This window comes from Schistocerca cancellata, chromosome 10 (genome assembly GCF_023864275.1).
Source record: "Schistocerca cancellata isolate TAMUIC-IGC-003103 chromosome 10, iqSchCanc2.1, whole genome shotgun sequence".
NCBI lineage: Eukaryota > Metazoa > Arthropoda > Insecta > Orthoptera > Acrididae > Schistocerca > Schistocerca cancellata.
In genome coordinates this window covers 215,276,926-215,303,220 of record NC_064635.1, presented here as the reverse complement: position 1 = coordinate 215,303,220, position 26,295 = coordinate 215,276,926, and the positions used below count along the sequence as shown (strand labels likewise).

The following is a 26,295-nucleotide window of genomic DNA, read 5'->3' as shown; positions in this document are numbered from 1 at the left end:
TCTCCGGCGTAAATTGGTTCTTCATTAATGCGTAAACATATCTACCACGTTTCGCTGTCGTAGGATAATCGTAGCCTGCACTGGATCTCCGTGACCAGCTACACTTTAATTACAACCACCCAGCATGTGCAATGAAGTGAGGAAACCTCAGGATATTAGAACTACTAGTTCCAGCAGAGTTGAAGGTGACCCATTGTGCTAGAACATTCTGCAGGCATGGAGGAACCTCCGATAAGCTGGATGGTATGTTCCTTTACGGGGAACTAGTCTTCCAGGTGCGCTCAGCAGTTATCTGAGATAAAGTGGGAAAAGCTCTGGATATGGAACAAGAGGACTTCCATCTCTAGCAGTGTGGAGAATGGTCCAACATGCTGGGGCCTTGCAGAGGCACACAGCAGACCCTGGTCGACTGTATGGTGTGTGGCTGATGGAGAGCACATAGTCCGTCCAGTACCTGTGCTGTGCAGAAACACCCTCAGGATGTTCACGTGGAAGACCTTCAGTCTCAGCCGTCTGGAGGGTGGCCCTGTGCGCTGAGATCATGAACAGGCACAAAATAACCCAGTTTAACTTGGTGATGTGTAGTGTGGTGCACAGCGGACTGTCGCCCAGGTAGCCCCAGGGCCCCAGGATATTGGCCAGGAGGATGTGGTCCTGCAAAGCATGCAGGAGACTGATCAGCTGAGTGGTATGTGGGCTGGTGTAAGGCCGTTGTCCTCAAGGTCCTCCCAGGATCTGTGCAGCAGCAAGCAAAAACACCTCAGTACATTATTTACAAGGTCCTTCGGTTTAGTGTGAACGGTAGTCCTCAGGTGCTGTACAGGCATACAGGAGGCATCAGAATCACTTTGGAATGTCTGCCAGAAAGACCTTCAGTATTACAGAGAGTGGTTAAATGTGCCAGAACCTTGCAGAGGCATATATGAGGCCTAAAAATCTGTATGGTGTGTGGCTGATAGACAGTACGTTGTTCTCCAGGTTCTCATATCAGTAATTCGGGAAAAAAGCGGAAGCAGTGCAGAACAATGTTTAGGAAGACCTCCAGATCCAGGAGTGTGGTTTGTGGTCATGTGTCCTGGGATCCAGCAGAGGTCACTGGCTTTGGTAGGAATCAGTGCAACCCTTTTAATTAAATATCTCTTTATTGGCTATAATACAAGATTACATTTCTGAACAAAGACTTTTACAGGATGCCAGCAACTATCTCCACGGCCATCTAAGTACTACCTCCAAAAATTGAACTTACAGGACATTGGCCTCTATGACGATCAGCATTGTTGAGTATGGTCCTTTGTGCACGGCGTTTGCAGAGGCACGCAGGACAGTCTGATTGGCTTGATGGGGTTCAGGCTGAAGGAAAGCGCACTCTCCTCCAGGTCCTCCCGCCGGCTGTGCGGCAGGAAGCGGAAGCGCCTCAGAATGTCTGCCAGGTAGATCTTGATCTGCAGGCGGCCGTACTGGGAGCCCACGCAGTTGCGCGCGCCCAACCCGAAGGGCAGGTAGCTGTACGCGTGCTCCTTGCCGACGCGGTCCTCCAAGAAGCGCGAAGGGTCGAACCGCTGTGGGTCTGGGAAGAACTGCGGCAGGCGGTGTGTGATGAAGGGCAATACAACCAGCAGGGTACCCTTAGGGACCAACACCCGCTTTGCAGACCCTCCAGACAGCCAAAGGTCCTCCGTGGCCACCCGAGGAAGCATCGGGACTGTTGGGAACAGTCGCAGTGTCTCCTGCAGGTCACACCAGAAGACAGTGAAGATACACTGATCAAAAAAATCAAAACACAAAAAACTAATCAAATGTAGAGTAATGAAATTTCGTGAATACATTTGTCCAGGTAATATGTTTAAGTGCAAGATCGCAGGTGGGTAATGTAAGTGCAAGATGAGCTATTGCAAATGTGAAATGCTGATATATTAATAATCGGTGTAACCGCCAGAATGTTGAATACAAGCACGCAAACCCGTGTACAGGTACCGTATATTAATTTCTGGGGTGGAATTTCTTGCCTGACGCGCTTGGCTGTGGATAACGCTGCGGATTTTGCCCGATGATGTCCCGCATGTGCTCGATTGCAGACACATCTCCTGAATGAGCAGAGCAAAGCAACATGTGGGCACTGTAGAGTGTAGAGCATGCTGAGTTGTTGTTGTTGTGATCTTCAGTCCAGGTGCAGCTCTCTATGCCACTCTATCCTGTGCGAGCTTCTTCATCTCCCAGTACTTACTGCAACCTACATCCTTCTGAATCTGCTTAGTGTACTCAGCTTTTGGTGTCCCTCTACGATTTTTACCCTCCACCCTCCACCCTCATCCAGCACTAAATGGGTGATCCCTTGATGCCTCAGAACATGTCCTACCAACCGATCCCTTCTAGTCAAGTTGTGCCATAAATTCCTCTTCTCCCCAATTCTGTAGAGTAAATCCTCATTAGTCACGTGGTTTACTCACCTAATCTTCAACATTCTTCTGTAGTACCACATTCCCAAAGCCCCTATTCTCTTCTTGTCTAAACTATTTACTGTCCATATTTCACTTCCATACACAGTTACATTCCACACAAATACTTCCAGAGAAGGCTTCCTGAGACTTGAATCTATACTCGACGTTAACAAATTTCTTTTCTTCAGAAACGCTTTCTTTACCATTGCCAGTCTACATTTTATATCCTCTCTACTTCGACCATCATCAGTTATTTTGCTCCCCAAATAGCAAAACTCATTTATTACTTTAAGTGTCTCATTTCCTATTCTATTTCTCTCAGCATCACCTGATTTAATTTGACTATATTCCATTTTTCCTCTGTTGATGTTCATCTTATATCGTCCTTTCGAGACACTGTCCATTCTGTTCAACTGCTCTTTCAGGTCCTTTGCTGTCTCCGACAGAATTACAATATAATCGGCAAAGCTCAAAGTTTTTATTTCTTCTCCATGGAGTTTAATTCCTACTTCGGATTTTTATTTTGTTTCCTTCACTGCTTGCCCAATACACAGATTGAATAACATCGGGGAGAGGCTACAACCCTGTCTCACTCCCTTTCCAAGCACTGCTTCCCTTTCATGCCCCTCGACTCTTAAAACTGCCACCTGGTTTCTGTACAAATTGTAAATAGCCATTCACTCCCTGTATTTTACCCCTGCCATCTTCAGAATTTGAAAGAGAGTATTCCAGGCAACATTGTCTAAAGCTTTCTCTAAGTCTACAAATGCTAGAACATAGATTTGCCTTTCCTTAATCTTTCTTCTAAGATAAGTCGTAGGGTCAGTATTCCCTCACGTGTTCCAACATTTCCTCGGAATCCAAACTGATCTTCCCCGAGGTCGCCTTCTACCAGTTTTTCCATTCGTCTGTAAAGAATTCGCGTTAGTATTTTGCAGCTGTCACTTATTAAACTGATACTTCGCTAATTTTCACACCTGGCAACACTTGCTTTCTTTCGGATTGGAATTATTATATTCTTCTGAGGGTATTTCGCCTGTCTCATACATCTTGCTCACCAGATGGTGGAGTTTTGTCAGGACTGGCTCTCCCAATCCGTCAGTAGTTCTAATGTTGTCTATTCCCGGGGCCTTGTTTCGACTCAGGTCTTTCAGTGCTCTGTCAAAGTCTTCACGCAGTATCATATCTCCCATTTCATCTTCATCTACATCCTCTTCCATTCCCTCGAGTACGTGTCCCTTGTATAGACCCTCTATATACTCCGTTCTCTATATGCTGCCTTCACCTTCCTGCTTCCCCTGCTTTCCCCATCTGAGCTCTTGATATTCATACAAGTGGTTCTCTTTTCTCCAAAGGTCTCTAATTTTCCTGTGAGCAGTATCTATCTTACCCTTCTGATATATACCTCTACATCCTTACATTTGTTCTCTAGCCATCACTGCTTAGCCATTTTCCACTTCCTGGCGATTTCATTTTTGAGATGTTTGTATTTCTTTTTGCCTGCTTCATTTAGTGCATATTTATATTTTCTCCTTTCATCAATTAAATTCAATATCTCTTCTGTTACCCTAGGATTTCTAGTAGCCCTCGTCTTTTTACCTTCTTGGTCCTATGCTGCCTTCACTATTTCATCTCTCAAAGCAACCCATTCTTCTTTTACTGTATTTCTTTCCCCTGGATTGGTCAATCGTTCCCTAATGCTCTCTCCGAAACTCTGTATAACCCCTGGTTCTTTCAGTTTATCCAGGTCCCATCTGCTTAAACTAGCACCTTTTTGCAGATTTACTGAGTTACAATAGCATTTCGCGGAGAGTATTATCCTACTGAAAAATACCTCTTGCAATGCTGTTCGTGAATGGCTGGACAACTGTTCGAATTGTTGTGTCTAGACAAGACAGTCTAGACACAAGGCGAGGAAACCGAAAGGGCACGCGTCAACTCACGCCGGCTGGCGTTAAGTATGAAACAGGATACGTAATGAATGCTATAAAGAAAAGTACGTAGCTGCTGGAATACTTAACTTTAATTCATCATTTGTATACAGCATTCTTGATGATACAAGTGAGACTCTCTCTAAAAATGGTTAATGGCGCCTTGCTAGGTCTTAGCCATGGACTTTGCTGAAGGCTATTCTAACTATCTCTCGGCAAATGAGAGAAAGGCTTCGTCAGTGTAGTCGCTAGCAAAGTCGTCGTACAACTGGGGACGAGTCCTAGTACGTCTCTCTAGACCTGCCGTGTGGTGGCGCTCGGTCTGCAATTACTGACAGTGGCGACACGCGGGTCCGACATGTACTAATGGACCGCGGCCGATTTAAAGCTACCACCTAGCAAGTGTGGTGTCTGGCGGTGACACCACACCAATCACCAGACTGACGCACATGTTTGCCAGCCGCGGTGGTCTAGCGGTTCAGGCGCTCATTCCGGAACCGCGCGACTGCTACGGTCGCAGGTTCGAATCCTGCCTCGGGCGTGGATGTGTGTGATGTCCTTAGGTTAGTTAGGTTTAAGTAGTTCTAAGTTCTAGGGGACTGATGACCACAGATGTTGTCCCATAGTGCTCAGAGCCATTTGAACCATTTTTGACGCACATGTTTGGAGTCAGGGTGAGCGGGATAACCTTGGGAGTGCTCCTGCTGTCGTACGAAAACTCACTCCAGACCCTAACTCCAAGTATAGGTCCAGTATGTGTAGCTCGCAGACATGTTGACTGGAGGCCTTCGATGAGCCTTCTTCTAATCAACACATGGGCACCATTGGTAACGAGGCAGAACTGGCTTTCATGCGAAAACACATCAGACCTCCACCCAGCTGCCCACTCTCGCTTGACACCATTGAATTCGCTTATAGCGGTTATTATTCAGCGTATGGGTAATACAAACAAATCATAAAATTAAATTAGATACACATATGTACATATTTACACACAAGAGAATTAAGTTTGGCTTTACAACTGACTATCCAGTCCTCCAATCCAGCGCAATGCACCTGGAGTTGCTAACAGGAAGTTCTACATCTACAGCTACATATATACTCCGCTAGCCACTGAGCGGTGTGTGGCGAGGGCACAATTCGCGCCACAGTCATATTCCCCCCCTCCCCTACCCCCTCTGTTCCACTCGCGAATCGCGCGAGGGAAAAACGACTGCCGGCCGCTGTGGCCGAGCGGTTCTAGGCGCTTCAGTCTGGAACCGCGCGACCGCTACGGTCGCAGGTTCGAATCCTGCCTCGGGCATGGATGTGCGTGATGTCCTTAGGTTAGTTAGGTTTAACTGGTTCTAAGTTCTAGGGGACTGATGATGTCAGATGTTAAGTCACATAGTGCTAAGAGCCATTTGAACCATTTTTTTAAAAAAAAAACGACTGTCTGAACGCCTCACTACGAGATCTAATTTCCCTTATCTTTCAATGGTGGTCATTGCGCGATTTGAAAGTTGGTGGCAATAATACATGCTCTACATCCTCGGCGAAGATCGGATTTCGGAATTTAGTGAGCAGCCCCTTCCGTTTAGCGCGTCGCCTATCTGCAAGTGTGTCCCACTTCAAACTTTCTATGAGATTTGTAACACTCTAGCGATGGCTAAATGTACCAATCACGAATCTTGCGCTCTTCTTTGGTCCTTCTCAATCTCTTGAATCAGACCTAACTGGCAAGCGTCCTCTTCAGCACCGCGCTAGGTTCGCATCCTGCATTCACTGACAGTGTGGTGAACAGTCTGGTATGGAGCCCCGCAGTCACAGGCTGGATCAGGCAGCTTCGTCCACTTAGAGAGAGCATCCCTGCATCGGCCATGGCCGGTACGGATTCTGTTGAGGGCAGTACAGGTCTTGCGTGGTAGGTCGAATCCATTCGGAAGCTTAGCACCTGAGAAGATGTTATGCAGGCGCACATCTGTCACTGTTTCCCACTGACCTTTCCATTCTTCGAGGGGTTTGAAATGCTTATCGACCATGTCTGTAGCATCGCACAGAGTTGGATGAGGTAATTTCAGTCTCTTACGATTTAAAAGTGGCAGGTCGCTACGCACAGGTAGGTTAGATTTCCTGGAGATCCTGTGGAATTCTCTCTTAAGGGCAGTACATATGCGTAGATTAGGAGGCATTATACCGGTTAACAGTGGAAGCCAGTAAACTGGAGTAGATCTCATGGCGCCAGATATTATGAGCACTGTCGTATTCAGCTAGGTGTCCACAAGCCTTGTATGATGACTGTTCATCCAAACAGGTGCACAATACTCAGCACTTGAGTACACCAAACCCAGAGCTGAAGATCGCAGGGTGGTTGCTGAAGATCCCCGGGTAATTCTGCATAGTTTATGGAGGATGTTGTTTCGAGTCCTCAATTTTTAAGCTAAGAAGGTGTTGTTTGAAGCATTGTGTACGGATCAGGATGAGACTAAGATAGTTTAGGTTCCAGTTATGATGAAGAATTCAGCCTCTTAAACTTACTTCCAGTTTTACGTTCGCCAACCGATTATTTAAATGGAAGCAACAAGCTTCTTTTTCACTCAAACTGAGCTGAAGTCATTGGTTAGAATCTCTTCTGTTGTCTTCATTTCCTAGTGTTTTACGGCTAAAGCCAGGTCATCGGCATAGCAATATTTTCTGGACGAAGTGTCAGGTAGATCAGACAGATATAGGTTGAACAGTAATGGTGAGAGAACTGATCCTTGAGGCAATCCGTTGTTCAGCTTCCTCTCCTTGCTTATGTTGCTTCCAGTGATTACCTGGAACTTCCGATCGCTTAGCATGCTGTTAATCAGTCGAGCCTTTCTTCTGTAGGGTATGATGAGGAGAAATTTGTAGATAAGGCCTTCCCTCCACACAGTGCCGAAGGCGGCAGTTATATCAACAAACGCCACAGATGTTTTCTGCTTCATTTGGTATCCTGACAATGTGGGAGACAATACCGTCCTTCCTCTCTCTGCCTGCTCCCTTCTGCCCCAGAGGTGCCCACGGTGTGTGTTGTTGGCCATCCTAATCAGCTGCCTTCCCAGTACAATTCTGTGGCACGCCTCACGTGTGTGTGGCTGCCAGTCTCCTTTTGTCTTTTCTTTACAACATCACTGCCAAAGGGAGAAATTCTTGCGAAACACGTATTCAGACATTATGTCCCGTTCATAAACACGAATAAATCTGGAAACACCTGTCGCTGGCGGTATTTTGAATCAAAAAATAATAAACGCATTTCATAAATTACGCACAAGATATAAATAGTGATAGTGCGCACGTGTGACAGTTGCTGAAACCATTGTCACGCAAAAGACAAACATGATAATTATTCCAGAATGAGATTTTCACTGTGCAGCGGAGTGTGCGCTGATATGAAACTTCCTGGCAGATTAAAACTGTGTGCCGGACCGAGACTCGAACTCGGGACCTTTGCTTTCGCGGGCAAGTGCTCTGTCATCCTTTATTTTCTTTTAATCTCATTTTGTTCACTTTTATTCGTTGCATCTGCTCGGGGCGGACGTCGTAATACATCCGTTTAAGTTCGTTGATGATCGATTAACTCAGTTTGTTTTTTTTTTTATTACAGAGGGCACGTAACCCTCTGATCGAACACGCTGAGCTACCGTGCCGGCAAATCATCGGCAGAAGTTGGAAGTCATCTGAGCTACCCAAGCACGACTCACGCCCTGTCCTCACAGCTTTACTTCCACCAGTACCTTCGTTTCACGATAATTATTATTCCTGAAGAGGCAGTACGCGGAAAACCTGTGATACTTTAGTATATTTACATCATTCGAATTTCATCAACTAAGTCACAGTTACAATGTTGACATAACAGCCTACACGAGAAATTCTATGTACTAATCTGCTGTAGAGTGCATCGCAATACACAACCGACTCTCCGCCGCATTTCTGTTGCACACGTACCTCTCGGCAGTGGGCACTATTCATCATCATCAGATTCGTATTGTGACCAATATTCCTGGCTGCACGCGAAAATAGCTGCTGGAAGAATACTCCGTATTTATCGATAAAAACATACTACAGACAGGGGATGAGTTGAATCTTGAAGTTTTAGCTGTGCTATTAGGAATGCTGCGTGTGTGCATCAGCAGTAGCATGGACAACATCTAGACGAGAGCTAAAATCGACATAAACTTTACACAATGTATCTGTTTCTATTTTTTTTTTTTTTACAGAAGTTTGGTAGCTGTTATTGTGTTCATCACTTCTTCTTTGTCATGAGCTGAAGGGGAGACGGGCGCGCTTTCCTTAGGACATCCCCACAATGAAAAGTCGCGTGGCGTCACGCTTGGCAGCCTGGAGGCCAAGAGTACAGGACAGTGGCTCGGGGTGCCCTCCAGATGCTGCTGCCGGTGGACACACGGAGCGCTCAGGACAAGGCGAGTATTTTGGAATTCATCCCACGTTTGTACTTTGATATTATCAAAAAATATGGAGTTTTCAATCTAGGTCATTCTTTTTGAAATACCTATTTTGTAGATATTCTCTCTTATCTTAAATCATTTCATTTTTTCCTTTTGCATATCACTTTATTGCGTAATTTTGATACTCTCGGCCTAAGAGACGATCTTTCACTTGCTTCCACAAGAAAATCGGCTGGTGGTTGGTTGAGAGTGTCACGGTGTCCTTTTAAAATTTTGATTTATGATTTGAAAGGAATGCTGCACGAAGAACAAATAATGATAAGAAATCGTTATACAGAAAATACAATAATTTTTTTGTGAAGACTGTAGGTAAGAAACATTACTTTGATATAGGCCTATACTGACTTTTGATGTAACCTTTCTATGATACGTGAGAGAGGGAAGTGACCCAGATGAGGATAAATATTTTCGATAATGGGATAATACAGTAAACAGCACTCTTTCTTATTTTGTTTCACTATTGTAAGCCACAAAAGGCATGATATTCATGTAGCATTACCTCAATGTTTTGTTGTAGCTCTAAATAGCAATTATATGATATCTCAATCGATAACAATCTATGATAAAGCATTATAGAGAAAACGTAAATCACGTTCTTCTTAAACCACAATATTCTGGAAGCAAAAGGACACAAGTTTATACAAACATTTAGGATTTATAATACAAAACTGACGTGTTATGTTAACCTGTTATTCCAACATGCAAACAGAAAATGTTAGAAAGTATTTTTATGTCTAATATACTCTAAAAATTGAAGTGCCATTTTGCAATCTCATTACAATTCTGAAACCTTGTGAACTTAAACTAAGTTTTTTTCAACACTAGAAGAAGTGTACTCATACCCTCACATTTCTGACCCACCTCCTATAAAATAAAAGAATAAATAAAAGTCCGTGAGATATGCCTGTGATATTTGTCAAGTTTCGCATTGTTCTTGTAGTATCTAAAATATCTTCAAAAATACATCATGAACACACAAAACGCAATGTTTACGTCAAGAGTTACAATGTTATTTACCATGTCCTCCCTGCTAAGAAGCAGTCAGCTGAGGCAAAGAGAAGTAACACGGCCGAAAGGTCGGTGGCTTGTTGGTGTAAAATGCATACCTGTGTGTGTGTGTGTGTGTGTGTGTGTGTGTGTGTGTGTGTGTGTGTGTGTCTATGTGTGTGTGTGCACTGATCATTTTGGAGAAATCTAGACACTAATGGGCTGAACATGAGTGATACAAATTGCTACTACATTACATCAGTCCTTAGAGGCTGCATCTGATCTTCCACAGTAGCCATATTCCAACTACTGTTACGGAGAACAAATCTGCTGCATACTGTGGCCGTTACTTCATGACAGGGAATGCAGAGAAATGGAAGACGTACGGTACAGAGGTGTGTGTGGGAAGCTCAATGGTACTATCACACAAATGTAGGATTCAAATTTTTAACAATGTTCATGGAATTTGGCAATTCAAAAATCGAAGACGACAGCGCTCGCGACAAGCCACGCCCCTTTACGTACCATGTGACGTGCCCTTCCCTCCCCTCTCCACCCTGTATCGGCGTAGTTTCAAAACGACACAGTCAAGCACGGCACATCATTTTAGTGGCAATTAAAATGAAATCACCGTGTAGCACCAGAGCAGGAATCTGAAATGTTCCCAAAAGTATCAAACGAGCTAAATTTCTGCGTCATGTTCAAAAGTGTGTATCTAAAAACTTACGTAAACACTGTATCTTGTAGTATTTCAACAGCTCAAATACGTCAGCAACACACACACATCCATCTACACACTCACCTACCCACCACCCACCCACCCGATCACAAACACAAACACACACACACACAAACACAGACACACGCACACACACACACACACACACACACACACACACACACACAAAGGGAGAGAGAGAGAGAGAGAGAGATGCACTCACTCATGCAGGTCGCTTATCGTAATACGTAATTACACTCTAAGACAAAATGGAATGGCACATGACAAAGCAATTATCCGGATAGGACGGAAATCGGTAAGTTCAAATGTTTCAAATGGCTCTGAGCACTATGGAACTTAACTTCTAAGGTCATCAGTCCCGTAGAACTTAGAACTACTTAAACCTAACTGACCTAAGGACATCACAAACATCCATGCCCGAGGCAGGATTCGAACCTGCGACCGTAGCGGTCTTGCGGTTCCAGACTGCAGCGCTGCGCTGTGATGTCAACTCAGCTACTGTGTTGAGGTGACATCACAGCAGCTGAGAAGAGTGCTCCTCCTGCCATCTTCGGAAGGATGCCATGGGTCTGATGATGGTCACGTGATATGACCGAAACCGGTCACCTATGTTCTTGTAGCATACGTGCTGGGGTGCGATCGAGACTGAATTTTAAAAAGAAAACTTTAAAAAATTTTTTGATCGCTGTTCCAATAATGTTTATTAAAACTGTTCAAAATAAAATTGTATTATTTCTCAAAATATGGAAGACATGGAACACAAAACAAATGAGGCGCGACTGTCATAATTTATTATTTTATAAGATTTAAAAAAAATACACATGACTTTCATTTTTCACAATTCTGATAAAAGTAGACCAGCATAGTTCGATCTTTGTACCATGTATTAGCGCTGTAGGTGAATTTATCAAAATACACAAATATAGGTTCTAGAACATTGGAAAACAGACACGAGTACTAACGCTGATCTAAGTTACAGCTTAAAGTGGACTCGTTGATGAGAATTACCGAAATAAACAGTATTATTTCCACATTTCAATTCCTAAAAAACTGGTCTAGTATAAAAATGAATAAAACATTCTAGTGACCACACACTGTGAAGCGAAATTGTCGTGTTAACGTCGCTGTTGGTGAAACTAGCGCCTGGCTAGCACGAAAAATTGTCCTTTTTCACACATAGCACGGTATCACGCTGCAGAGCACGCTCTCTACAGCCTCCGAGAATAGAGTAACACTGGAGTGAGGGCCCGCAGAACTGCCCGGCAACCTGCGTTCGTGTCGTTTAGGGCCAGCGCCGCGCCAGCTGACAGAGGCGCTCTCCGGCGGCTGCAGCCTCGACTCGCAGCGCCCGCCTGGCCAGAGGCCCCACTGGCTGGGGTCCGCCCAGCCCTCAGCAGAGCCGCGGGCGCCTGCTCGACAAGTCACACGCCTGCCACCTGTCGCACTGCTCTGGTTGCCAAATGAAAACTCCGTCGCCTGTCTCCGAGCAGTTTTTTACGTCGTGCATTCTTCACCGAAACAGTACTTCACCTCCAGTCTTATATTAAAATAACTAATGGAATGGTGGAATGTTGTCTACAAGGCCCAGGGAGTAGACAACATTCCATTAGAACTACTGGCAGCCTTGGGAGAGCCAGTCCTGACAAAACTCTACCATCTGGTGAGCAAGATGTATGAAACAGGTGAAATACCCTCAGACTTCAAGAAGAATATAATAATTCCAATCCCAAAGAAAGTAGGTGTTCACAAGTGTGAAAATTAGCGAACTATTAGTTTAATAAGTCACAGCTGCAAAATACTAACACGAATTCTTTACAGACGAATGGAAAAACTGGTAGAAGCCGACCTCGGGGAAGATCACTTTGGAATCCGTAGAAATGTTGGAACACGTGAGGCAATACTGACCTTAAGACTTATCTTAGAAGAAAGATTAAGGAAAGGCAAACCTACGATTCTAGCATTTGTAGAGAAAGCTTTAGACAATGTTGACTGGAATACTCTCTTTCAAATTCTAAAGGTGGCAGGGGTAAAATAAATGGAGCGAAAGGCTATTTACAATTAGTACAGAAACCAGATGCCAGTTATAAGAGTCGAGGGGCATGAAAGGGAAGCAGTGGTTGGGAAGGGAGTGAGACAGGGTTGTAGCCTATCCCCGATGTTATTCAATCTGTATATTGAGCAAGCAGTAAAGGAAACAAAAGAAAAGTTCGGAGTAGGTATTAAAACCCGTGGAGAAGAAATAAAAACTATTAGGTTCGCCGATGACATTGTAATTCTGTCAGAGACAGCAAAGGACCTGGAAGAGCAGCTGAACGGAATGGACAGTGTCTTGAAAGGAGGATATAAGATGAACATCAACAAAAGCAAACCGAGGATAATCGAATGTAGTCGAATTAAGTCGGGTGATGCTGAGGGAATTATATCAGGAAATGAGACACTTAAAGCAGTAAAGGAGTTTTGCTATTTGGGGAGCAAAAAACTGATGATAGTCTAAGTAGAGAGGATATAAAATGTATACTGGCAATGGCAAGGCAAGCGTTTCTGAAGAAGAGAAATTCGTTAACATCGAGTATAGATTTAAGTTTCAGGAAGTCGTTTCTGAAAGTATTTGTATGGAGTGTAGCCATGTATGGAAGGGAAACGTGGGCGATAAATAGTTTGGACAAGAAGAGAATTGAAGCTTTCGAAAAGTGGTGCTACAGAAGAATGCTGAAGATTAGATGGGTACATCACATAACTAATGAGGAGCTATTGAATAGAATTGGGGAGAAGAGGAGCTTGTGGCACAACTTGACTAGAAGAAGGGATCGGTTGGTAGGACATGTTCTGAGGCATCAAGGGATCACCAATTTAGTATTCGCCGGCAGTGTGGAGGGTAAAAATCGTAGAGGGAGACCAAGGGGTGAATACACTAAGCAGATTCAGAAGGATGTAGGTTGCAGTAAGTACTGAGAGATGAAGAAGCTTGCACAGGATAGAGTAGCATGGAGAGCTGCATCAAACCAGTCTCAGGACTGAAGACCACAAAAACAACAACAACATGGCTCTAATGTAAGCAACAAAATGGTTACTCAAATGTCCACTGTTGCTTGTAATGTTGAATAAACTTATTCATAGGTGCATGTGAAAAATCTCTGTACCATACGATGCTGTGAAAACAGTTAATTTTATTAATGGTCATCCTACTAATTAGCTCCTCGGAGGGTTGCCGTGCGGTCTCAGGCGTCATGTCGCGGTTCGCGCGGCTCCCCCCGTCGGAGTTTCGACTACTCCCTCGGGAATGGGTGTGTTACCGTAAGTACTTAGATTAAGTGGTATGTAAGCTTAGGGACCGATGACGGCAGCAATTTGGTCCCATAGAACTTACCACAAATTTCCAAATTCGTACTAATTAATTATCGAATTTTTGTACTGCTAACCTAAATGCTTAAACGCTTTTATTGACAAACACGGATGTACCTAAGTATGTAAAAGTTTTTATTGACTAACACGGATGTAAGATGGTTATATCACAGCAGAACTGTTCTCATTTGGTATGACGTTTACCTTCTTCTCACCGGCTACTCCTCAATTAGGCAATCTCTGGCTTCTGACTGTAGCTTATTTGACTGAAATTTTGATGAAAAGTCAACAGCTGAAATTTATTACTTCACAGACCAAACACAAACCGGTGTAATGTGCAAGATTGTACGAATCGTTCATCAAAAGCTTTGGAGTTTGAGAAGTCTTTCTGATATCCAATCAAATTGAGGACTTGGATACCCTTCACGATTTCCCGGTAAAAATTCCTCTTACTTCAGACGAAAATATTAAGAATAAAATTAAGGAGCATTTTAAGGGAATTGGAAACATTTGAAACACTATTTGCCTGCTCTATGCATTAACAACACCGGCATTCGTAATCGCTTCGAAAAGACAATAGCTTTGGAATCCACACATAGTGTAAACCGAAATGAGCAGCTATTCGAAACTGCCACTGACTAAATTACAGAAAATAAATCTTCGTCACCAATAAGTTTCAGGTTAAGCTTAAAGACGGAATTTCCAATGCTAATAAATAAATCGATAACCAAGTTTATTACCTGTCTCGTCTGCATATCTTGGCGAAAAGGCTTTCCCTTCTTACATGTACATAAAAAATAAATCCAGAAACAAACTTTCTGTGGTTCCTGATTTCAAAGTTATGTTGCGTGCAAAGCAGGTGGATCCTTGTCATCGAATTGCAAGGACGTGTTAAGCCAATCAGTTTCACAGTGAAAACTTTTAGATCAACAGAAAAGTGTAAAATACTTTAATATTGCATACTAGACTCAATCACAGCACAGAAGCATCACCAACTGGTACGGCTGAGCAACAGGGTGGAGCCGGCGGCCGCACCCTGGCTCGGGTGGGTAAATCCGCTGCGGAGCACGACTCTGCCAGCTGCACTGCGGTCTTGACCGAGGGGTGTGCCACATTCCCAGCGTTGCGTCTGGTGGACTTTCCTCTTGCCTCAAGTCCAAGCAAACTGCGCTTGAGCAGTGTTACAGCCGTGAGTAAACAACACAGAAAGCACCGTAAAATATCAAGCACTGGGCGCTAACAAGGTGAATCATCTGCGAGTAGATCAAAGGGAATGGCTACGAAAGAAGGGGTAGCAGTCCGGCTCCTGCCTCTTCCTCAAAGAGAATATGTCCTCGTCAATTATACCGTGAGCACATCAAACAAATCTGCAGGGACTCACACTCGATGCTGCTGGTGGTCCCTTTAAGCGTCAGCACAAAGCAAAAAGCAAATTACTCGCATTCCTCCAATAATGAGCTATCAAACCGAGGGATATCAAAATTTTCTCAAAGACACTAGGCTCTCCTTAAAATGGAAAGCAGTCTCCATCTATAAAGGCTACACAGTGAAGTACCAGCTGCGCAACCGTGAGGACGTTCGGTTTGTTCTCAAAAGCATGGAAAACAGAGGAATGCGACGTCACACTTACGACCTTGATTCTCATAAATTCCTCAAGGTGGTAATCAAGAAACTGTCCCCCCTCCGCACGCCAGTGTCAAAGGAAACAGACGCCCAACAGGAACTAAAAGAACTAGGATTTAACGCACAGGTTGTAGTTAGGGTGCACAAAACTGAGACAATGAAAAAAGATAAGACAAAAACACAAGGGTAAAACATTTGTATTCATTGCAAATATCGTGAAGGACGACAGTTTCTCAGATGTCTAAATAATCACGCACCTACTGTACCATGAGGTAACTGTAGAATCATACAGAGAGAGAGAGATGTAGACACACCCAATGCTACAGATGCCAAAGGTTCAGTCATATTTCATGCAACTGCAACGTGGACCTCCACTGTCTAAAATGCACAGCTCTGTTTGAAAGCGACAGCAGATGCACCGAAAGGCGCAAACTGTAAAGGGTCGCACCCAGACGGTTACAGAAAATGCACCTCTTGGCTAGAAATGTCAAAATCCATGAAATTCAAACAGAGGCCGAGAGTGGAAGCTGGTCCCAAAGCAGCCCCTCCTCTCAACTCGCGAAATTTTCTTCTGCTAGGAAAGAGAGAGTGGCGACTGCAGAGCCTCCTGCTGCCGCACCCACCGCCCCTACCCCCACCACTGCTCCTACCCCCACCACTGCGCCCACCACACAGGACGCCGCTGTGCCGCCTGAGTCAGCCTCATTTAGCCCCCAAAATAGTCCCCAGAATTATTCTTAGACAACCATGCGATCCACATCGCACTATTAGGCGAAACCCACCTTATACCCATAACAACCTTAGGATTAGAAACTATACTAAGTACAGAAATGATACCCATTGTGTGTGTGTGTGTGTGTGTGTGTGTGTGTGTGTGTGTACTGTGTATTGAACCGGGGACCTAGGAACGACAGATAGGCTCCGTCCCGCCATCGCCCTCAGTGGTTCACAATCCCACAAAGGGCCACAGCAGTCCACCCACCCCAACGCCGCCCCACACCGAACACAGGGTTATTGTGCAGTTCTGCCCTCATTGAACACCCCCCCCCCCTCCCCCTGGGAACGTCTCTTACCAGACGAGTGTAATCCCAAATGTTTGCATGGTAGAGTAATGATGGTCTACACGTACAGTCTAACTCTTTTGTATCGGTTGTGAATAAATAGTTGCCACTATTTAAGTTCCAACCCTCGTATAGTCTTACGTATGACTGAAAACAGTCTGACGAAGTTCGGACAGTTTGTCAATTTCACGCCTGTGCATAGTATGTTGGTAGCACTTCGTCGCCTTGCCTGTTATGCTGTGTAGCAGACTTAAAAGCTGTGCGGATCAGCATAACGAAAAGGCTAGGGGTCTCGCTCGTTTTGTCCACGACTGTACATGGAGACAGGGGAACCAGCCAGAATTCGCCGAGGCAGATGGAAAACCATCCACAGACTGGCCAGCACACCGGACCTCGACACTAATCCGCTGGGCAGATTTGTGCCGGAGACCGGCGCACCTTCCCGCGTTAGACTGCTCTGGCAGCTGGGTGGGCACAGGTTACCCATATTCAGGTAGACGTCCACCAGCTAGGGGGAACTGAGTCCACTAGGACAGGGACAGAAGTAAACAGGACGACTGTAACTCTAGTAGCAGCCTACCATCCTCCTCGTGAGACTATTCCTCCAGTAGACCTAGAAGTACTATTGGTCTTAGGTCAGAGATGATTGTTCCACGAGACTTGAAAAACATGGCATAGGACTGTAGAACTGGAAACGTGACTGGAAGTACGTTGCACATTGTGATAGAGGTAAGGAACGAAGTTAACATCATAGCACCAGGAGAGTCAACATACCAATCTCGCATCACTTTTACCACCCCAACATACTAGACATGTTCCTAGATAAAAATTTTCCTAGGGAATACAACCCAATGAACGTAAACAACCTTGGCTCTGACCACTTCCCACTCAGCCTGAAACTAGCCAGTGCCAACTACATAAGAAAAAGCACAACTTACTGCACGCACTCGTCCGACTGGGAGAACTATCAAAACCTGGCACGCCTCCACATGGACGACTACCAGAATGTGAATAACAGAAGACAGATCGGCGACAATGTGGAGCACTTTACCAACACACAGCACGAATACTACTCAAGGTCAACGACAAAGACGACGCACCAAAACCGACGATACGACCTTCCTGAAGAAATACCAGAACTACTGAGGTCTAAAAGGCACTTCAGGAAACGCTGTCGATGATGATGCAACTGAAGGCCATGAAGAGTAAGTTGAGCGATCAGCCAGAAGAATACTTAGAACAATATCACATACCTCAGTTCAGCCAGTCATTTACGAAATGTTCAGGTCAACCATAAAACGGTTCACAACTCCAAATCTCTTTGTACCGATGGCGTTAGGCCACTTCAATGCAAAAATCTTCCACTCAACCATCTACGACTCCTGCCAAGGATTACATTATTTCCCTGGAAGACAGACGGAGTCATCACCCTCCGGAACCAAAAGAAAAAATCCCCTCTTTCCACAAAACCACAGACGCATGTCTCTCCTAAGCTTTCTCAGTAAAATCCTGCAACATTTAATCATCACATCACTGAAAACCTCCCTCAACGACAGGCAAATCACCATCCTCTAACAAAATGGCTCTGAGCACTATGGGACTCAACTTCTGAGGTCATTAGTCCCCTAGAACTTAGAACTAGTTAAACCTAACTAACCTAAGGACACCACAAACATCCATGCCCGAGGCAGGATTCGAACCTGCGACCGTAGCGGTCTTGAGGTTCCAGACTGCAGCGCCTTTAACCGCACGGCCACTTCGGCCGGCCATCCTCTAACAATCGGGCTTTCACGCCAGGTATGGCACAACAACCTAGGCCACCTGAATGGTCGAGCAAATCCACAAGGTCGTGGCAGAAGGGCACAGCACAGGAGCGGTCTTCTAGGGTATCAAGAAAGCCTTAGACCATGTTTGGTATGACGACACAATACACAAACTCCATGATATCGAGTGTCTCCTCCACATAATCAAAATTCTGGCATCTTTCTTAGGCAATAGAAAATTTTTTGTTTGCTTGGATAAGTGAGAAAGCAACATAAAGGTATAGATACAGGGATTCCCCAGGATTCAGTCGTGGGCCCCGTACCACATAGTATCCATTATAAACAAGTTGTTGTTGTGGTCTTCAGTCCTGAGACTGGTTTGATGCAGCTCTCCACGCTACTCTATCATGTGCAAGCTTCTTCCTCTCCCAGTACCTACTGCAGATTACATCCCTCTGAATCTGCTTAGTGTATTCATCTATTGGTCTCCCTCTACGATTTTTACCCTCCACGCTGCCCTCCAATGCTAAATTTGTGATCCCTTGATGCCTCAGCACATGTCCTACCAACCGATCCCTTCTTCTAGTCAAGTTGTGCCACAAACTGCTCTTCTCCCCAATCCTATTCAATACCTCCTCATTAGTTACGTGATCTACCCACCTAATCTTCAACATTTTTCTGTAGCACCACATTTCGAAAGCTTCTATTCGCTTCTTGTGCAAACCATATATTGTCCATGTTTCACTTCCATACATGGCTACACTCCATACAAATACTTTCAGAAACGGCTTCCTGACACTTAAATCTATACTCGATGTTAACAAATTTCTCTTCTTCAGAAACTCTTTCCTTGCCATTTCCAGTCTACATTTTATATCCTCTCTACTTCGACCATCATCAGTTATTTTGCTCCCCAAATAGCAAAACTCCTTTACTACTTTAAGTGTCTGATTTCCTAATCTAATTCCCTCAGCATCACCCGACTTAATTCGACTACATTCCATTATCCTTGTTTTGCTTTTGTTGATGTTCATCTTCTATCCTCCTTTCAAGACACTGTCCATTCCATTCAACTGCTCTTCCAAGTCCTTTGCTGTCTCTGACAGAATTACAATCTCATCGGCGAACCTCAAAGTTTTTTTTTCTTCTCCACGGATTTTAATGCCTACTTCAAATTTTTCTTTTGTTTCCTTTACTGCTTGCTCAATATACAGATTGAATAACATCGGGGTTTCTGTACAAATTGTAAATAGCCTTTCGCTCCATTTATTTTACCCCTGCCACCTTTAGAATTTGAAAGAGAGTATTCCAGTCAACATTGTCTAAAGCTTTCTCTAAGTCTACAAATGCTAGAAACGTAGGTTTGCCTTTCCTTAATCTTTCTTCTAAGATAAGTCGTAAGGTCAGTATTGCCTCACGTGTTCCAACATTTCTACGGAATCCAAACTGATCTTCCCCGAGGTCGGCTTCTACCAGTTTTTCCATTCGTCTGTAAAGAATTCGCGTTAGTATTTTGCAACTGTGACTTATTAAACTGATAGTTCGGTAATTTTCACATCTGTCAACACCTGGTTTCTTTGGAATTGGAATTATTATATTCTTCTTGAAGTCTGAGGGTATTTCGCCTGTCTCATACATCTTGCTCACCAGATGGTAGAGTTTTGTCAGGACTGGCTCTCCCAAGGCCGTCAGTAATTCTAATGGAATGTTGTCTACTCCCGGGGCCTACTTTCGACTCACGTCTTTCAGTGCTCTGTCAAACTCTTCACACAGTATCGTACCTCCCATTTCATCTTCATCTACACCCTATTCCATTTCCATAATATTGTCCTCAAGTACATCGTCCTTGTATAGATCCTCTATATACTCCTTCCACCTTTCTGCTTTCCGCTCTTTCCTTAGAACTGGTTTTCCATCTGAGCTCTTGATATTCATACAAGTGGCTCTCTTGTCTCCAAAGGTCTCTTTAATTTTCCTGTAGGCTGTATCTATCTTACCCCTAGTGAAATAAGCCTCTACATCCTTACATTTGTCCTCTAGCCATCCCTGCTTAGCCATTTTGCACTTCCTGTCGATCTCATTTTTGAGACGGTTGTATTCTTTTTTGCCTGATTCATTTACTGCATTTTTATATTTTCTCCTTTCATCAATTAAATTCAATATTTCTTCTGTTACCCAAGGATTTCTACTAGCCCTCGTCTTTTTATCTACTAGATCCTCTGCTGCCTTCACTACTTCATCCCTCAGAGCTACCCATTCGTCTTCTACTGCATTTCTTTCCCCCATTCCTGTCAATTGTTCCCTTATGCTCTCCCTGAAACTCTGTACAAGCTCTGGTTTAGTCAGTTTATCCAGGTCCCATTTCCTTAAATTCCCACCTTTTTGCAATTTAATCTACAGTTCATATCCAATAGATTGTGGTCAGAGTCCACATCTGCCCCTGGAAATGTCCTACAATTTAAAACCTGGTTCCTAAATCTCTGTCTTACCATTATATAATCTATCTGATACCTTTCAGTGTCTCCAGGATTCTTCCATGTATACAACCTTCTTTCATGATTCTTGAACCAAGCGTTAGATATGATTAAGTTTTGCTCTGTGCAAAATTCTAACAGACGGCTTACTCTTTCATTTCTTAGCCCCAATCCATATTCACCTACTATGTTTCCTTCTGTCCCTTTTCCTACTGTGGAATTCCAGTCACCCATGGCTATTAAATTTTCGTCTCCCTTCACTACCTGAATAATTTCTTTTATCTTATCATACATTTCTTCAATTTCTTCATCGTCTGCAGAGCTAGTTGGCATATAAACTTGTACTACTGTGGTAGGCATGGGCTTCGTGTCTATCTTGGCCACTATAATACGTTCACTATGCTGTTTGTAGTAGCTTACTCGCACTCCTATTTTTTTATTCATTGTTAAACCTACTCCTGCATTACCCCTATTTGATTTTGTATTTATAACCCTGTATTCACCTGTCCAGAAGTCTTGTTCCTCCTGCCACCGAACTTCACTAATTCCCACTATATCTAACTTTAACCTATCCATTTCCCTTTTTAAATTTTCTAACCTACCTGCCCGATTAAGGGATCTGACATTCCACGTTCCGATCCGTACAATGCCAGTTTTCTTTCTCCTGATAACGACGTCCTCTTGAGTAGTCCCCGCCCGGAGATTCGAATGGGGGACTATTTTACCTCCGGAATATTTTACCTAAGAGGATGCCATCATCATTTAACCATACAGTATAGCTGCATGCCCTCGGGAAAAATTACGGCTGTAGTTTCCACTTGCTTTCAGCCGTTCCCAGTATCACAACAGCAAGGCCGTTTTGGTTAATGTTACAAGGCCAGACCAGTCAATCATCCAGACGGTTGCCCCTGAAACTATTGAAAACGCTGCTGCCCCTCTTCAGGAACCACACGTTTGTCTGGCCTCTCAACAGATACCCCTCCGTTGTGGTTGCACCTACGGTACGGCCATCTGTATCGTTGAGGCACGCAAGCCTCCCCACCAACAGCAAGGTCCATGGTTCATGGGGGGAGGATATTATTAAAGCTATCACTAAACAAGTCAACAGTCATATCACACTCTCCGCAGACGGTGCAGCTGTCTATACTAGTCATCCAATCACCAGTTACTTCGTCATGAGCATGCAGCGGCACATTTAGCAAAATTAATTAATCATCCAACTTCTGGAAGAACAAAATTAAAAGCAAAAAATGCAGCGCCATAATTTTCACAACCGGGAGGCGACTGCCCAATCGTCAGCTCTCTGTAGGTAGGCGAGATCTCCCATGGTGTGAATCGGTAGAATATTTAGGCCCCAAAATTGATCACAAACTACTTTGGAGTTTACATATTAGTGATGCATGTAATTGGGGTTTGGGTAGGTTTCATCGGTTATACTCATTGCTCAAGACCAATGGCTTAGTACTTCCTGCTACACTATATGGCTGTGATGTTTGGGTCAGGGCTGCTGATACTGACCTATACAAACTACAAGTGCTTCAAAACAAAGGATTTAGGATCATTATAGATGCACACTGGTTCGTTCCCAACATACACATACACCAAGGCACATACATACCATCCATCACTTCTCTCATACAAAAACACTTGCAATTACTCTACAACAAAACAGGCACATCACTATTTCATCTCATCTCATCATTACGTACAGTTCCAAATCACATTAACTATAAGCATTACCACTCGGCAGTTTTGAGTATAACACGCAGTACATAGCGAAAATAGACTCATTAACATACTACACACAAAACTCGGCGACACACAAAAGAAGTTAAACGTTGAACGAAAGCCTCATTCTCAACATTCGGTTTAGGTAGAATGTGTTACGCTTAGACATGCTACCAGTCAGTCAATCAGTGACCTCATTGTATGGTACTGACTTCGTATTTTGGTTCAGAATGTATATCATGTTCTGTTGTTACACTTGTGGAAATTATGTGAAACAGCATACTGAACAGATTACTATGTGAAATAACATTCTCAATACATTCATATAGGTAGGAAAAGGAAGTTGCTATACTTTCAAAGTCACCCAACATTATACTGATTCCACACTAGAGCATTAATTTTAACTTCCACTACAAAACATTTGTCACCTTATGCTGATAATGCTAAGTAGGAAAGGCAGTGATAGTTAACACAAACAAATAGGCATTCTGAACTCACATAGTATTCTACAAACTGACTACCACTAACCCAGATAAGTTCCTCAATGTTCTGAATAGTTCTAACTATTTCTGTTCCCAACAAGTGACATTGTCACACTGCAGACAAATCCTGGGTGATTGCAATTCCACCATATTTTGCTGTGTGGTGGCAACGATGGTCGATTGACAAAATGGCTGCCATCATCCCCGTGGTCGCTGTTGGGTCGGGCAATGACGGTCAGTTGACAAGGTGACTGTCATTACCTTGCATATACAAGTATCCCAGTTTCGGGAAATATGACAAACTGGAAGACTGCATCAGTGTACATATGCAGATGTCAGCAAGTCTAATCGTGATGTCAACTAAGCAAGTTCAGGCTTGTTTTGGGAAGTTGTGAGTTGGTCCAACAAGCAAGAGTGATTATATCTGGAGTCACGAATGTCACTGTTTAAGATTAAGCTTATTCTGTACACCTGACGTCACACATTTCCTGATAGCCAATGAGTGTTCAGTAGTGTCTCGAGTGCCCTGCTGGGAATGTCACAGCCAGTGCAAGTATTAAATTTCACTGCAGCAAGTTATTTACTGAATTTTTATTGCAATTGTTGTGAGCTGTCGTCGCTGACGATAGTCGTAAGCCTCCATGTACAGTAAGCTAGGAATTCTCTATAAGCGAGAGAGAGAGAGACATGATCACAGACCACACACTTCTTCAAATACAAAGCCTCTCTTTGCATGTATGACAACTGTCGCTTTGAATTGGCAATACTGCACTCCTCTTTCATGACTCGACCTGTGTGGACTGCCAGTGTTCCTAAATGAGAGTACAGTCAGCAAGTTGAGACTTATCAAGTCAAGGCTTGCTCACACAGTGCAGTGCGAGTCAGCTATTAGGGTTGTCAGCTAGTGGGAAAACCTGTGCTCCTTTCAATCCCTCTGTAATGTATTATAATGTTGCTGCCTCATTGGCTCTGAGCACTATGGGACTTAACATCTTTGGTCATCAGTCCCCTAGAACTTAGAACTACTTAAACCTAACTAACCTAAGGACAGCACACAACACCCAGCCATCACGAGGCAGAGAAAATTCGTGACCCCGCCGGGAATCGAACCCGGGACCCCGGGTGTGGGAAGCGAGAACGCTACTGCACGACCACGAGATGCGGGCGCTGCCTCATTAAACTAGGGATTACAAAGAGATGGAAAGAGAGAGAGAGAGGACATTTACTGTGGCTTATAAATCAGAGAGCTGAAACTTACTGATTATGATGATCATGCTGAGATAGATGTGTAAATACTGTACGTATTCAGAACTGTTCAACAGCTGAGTCAGCAAATGGTGTGTGTGTGTGTGTGTGTGTGTGTGTGTGTGTGTGTGTGTATGCTGGTCTATTTTAGATGAGGAATTACTGCAAGATATATCGTTTATGCAGTTTTTTTTATAAACGCTTTTGAACATGATACAAAAATTCAGGTCGTGCAGAAACTTTTGAGAACAGCCAAGATGCCTGCTTGTTGGCCCTCGCGTGATTCTACTGTAATGCCCGCTTCACTCTGATTGCCTGTTTCACTTTAATAGTATGCTGGTATTAGCTGGGAGAGGAATATGATAGGAGGAGGGGAAGGATGTGGTGTGTTACGTGACTGGTAATGAGAGTTTGATTTGTGATGTGACAGAAAAGATGGGCTGTCACCATTTTGGAATTCTCAATTTCCCACCACTGCCAGCAGCTGCAGCGCCCAGCAGTACTGTGAGTATAGCGCCGCCTAGTGGTGGAAACTTGATCTGTGGCCTGTAGTCTCCATAGATACAGTACTCCCCATGTTGTAATTTTCTGCTCATCGAGCTACAAGTTTGGCTTCCGATCTCTGTTACTTTCCCGTGCAAAGATAGGTTATCGTCACTTACATTCTTTGAATAAAGAATATGATTCATTTCACTTTATTAAAATTTATATTTTCTGTCAAAATTCCGTAAAATGTTGCCAGAAATAACGTTAATTGTCACTACAGATTTTGATGCACTGTTATATAGTACTAGGATATTTCAACGTACATGAGAGTCAGAAGGCAGTAGATACTGTGGCTCAGGTTACGCCATGTACTTCAAACTTCCAGAAGGTTGTGGTACTGTTGGGGGCCATTGCTTAATGAACAAAATACGATTGTACTGATTATCAGGCCCTCTTTCCCACGATCTGAAGAGTTCCTAGCAAAGAGAATACAGTGTTTTATTCTTTACAGAGAGAAATCTAGAGACATGAAAGAAACTTCGGGCGTACCACAAGACAGCATTATAGAACTGGTACCGTTCTGGTCAAATTGTGCCACAAATTTCTCTTCTCCCCAATCCTATTCAATACTTCCTCATTAGTTATGTGATCTACCCATCTAATCTTCAGCATTCTTCTGTAGCACCACATTTCGAAAGCTTCTATTCTCTTCTTGTCCAAACTATTTACCGTCCATGTTTCACTTCCATACATGGCTACACTCCATACAAATACTTTCAGAAATGACTTCCTGACACTTAAATCTATACTCGATGTTAACAAATTTCGCTTCTTCAGAAACGCTTTCCTTGCCATTTCCAGTCTACATTTTATATCCTCTCTACTTCGACCATCATCAGTTATTTTGCTCCCCAAATAGCAGAACTCCTTTACTACTTTAAGTGTCTCATTTCCTAATCTAATACCCTCAACATCACCCGAGTTAATTCGACTACATTCCATTATCCTCATTTTGCTTTTGTTGATGTTCATCTTATATCCTCCCTTCAAGACACCATCCATTCCGTTCAACTGCTCTTCCAAGTCCTCTGCTGTCTCTGACAGAATTACAATGTCATCGGCGAACCTCAAAGTTTTAATTTCTTCTCCATGGATTTTAATGCCTACTCCGAACTTTTCTTTTCTTTCCTTTACTGCTTGCTCAATACACAGATTGAATAACATCGGGGAGAGGCTACAACCCTGTCTTACTCCCTTCCCAACCACTGCTTCCCTTTCATGTCCCTCGACTCTTATAACTGCCATCTGGTTTCTGTACAAACTGTAAATAGCCTTTCGCTCCCTGTATTTTACCCCTGCTACCTTTAGAATCTGAAAGAGAGTATTCCAGTCAACATTGTCAAAAGCTTCCCTAGAACTTAGAACTAGTTAAACCTAACTAACCTAAGGACATCACAAACATCCATGCCCGAGGCAGGATTCGAACCTGCGACCGTAGCGGTCTTGCGGTTACAGACTGCAGCGCCT

General features: G+C 43.7%; 1 protein-coding gene across 1 annotated transcript in view; it reads right to left on the bottom strand.

Annotated features, from left to right (window-relative positions):
- Positions 1-1,143: 1,143 nt before the first annotated feature.
- The window catches only part of LOC126106464 (cytochrome P450 4C1-like), a 191,635-nt gene continuing 166,483 nt past the window's right edge, over positions 1,144-26,295 (bottom strand). Inside the window, exon 7 of the mRNA XM_049912748.1 lies at positions 1,144-1,727. Coding sequence (XP_049768705.1) covers positions 1,269-1,727 — 459 coding nt within the window. The 3' untranslated portion in view covers positions 1,144-1,268. The remainder of the gene's footprint in view (positions 1,728-26,295) is intronic.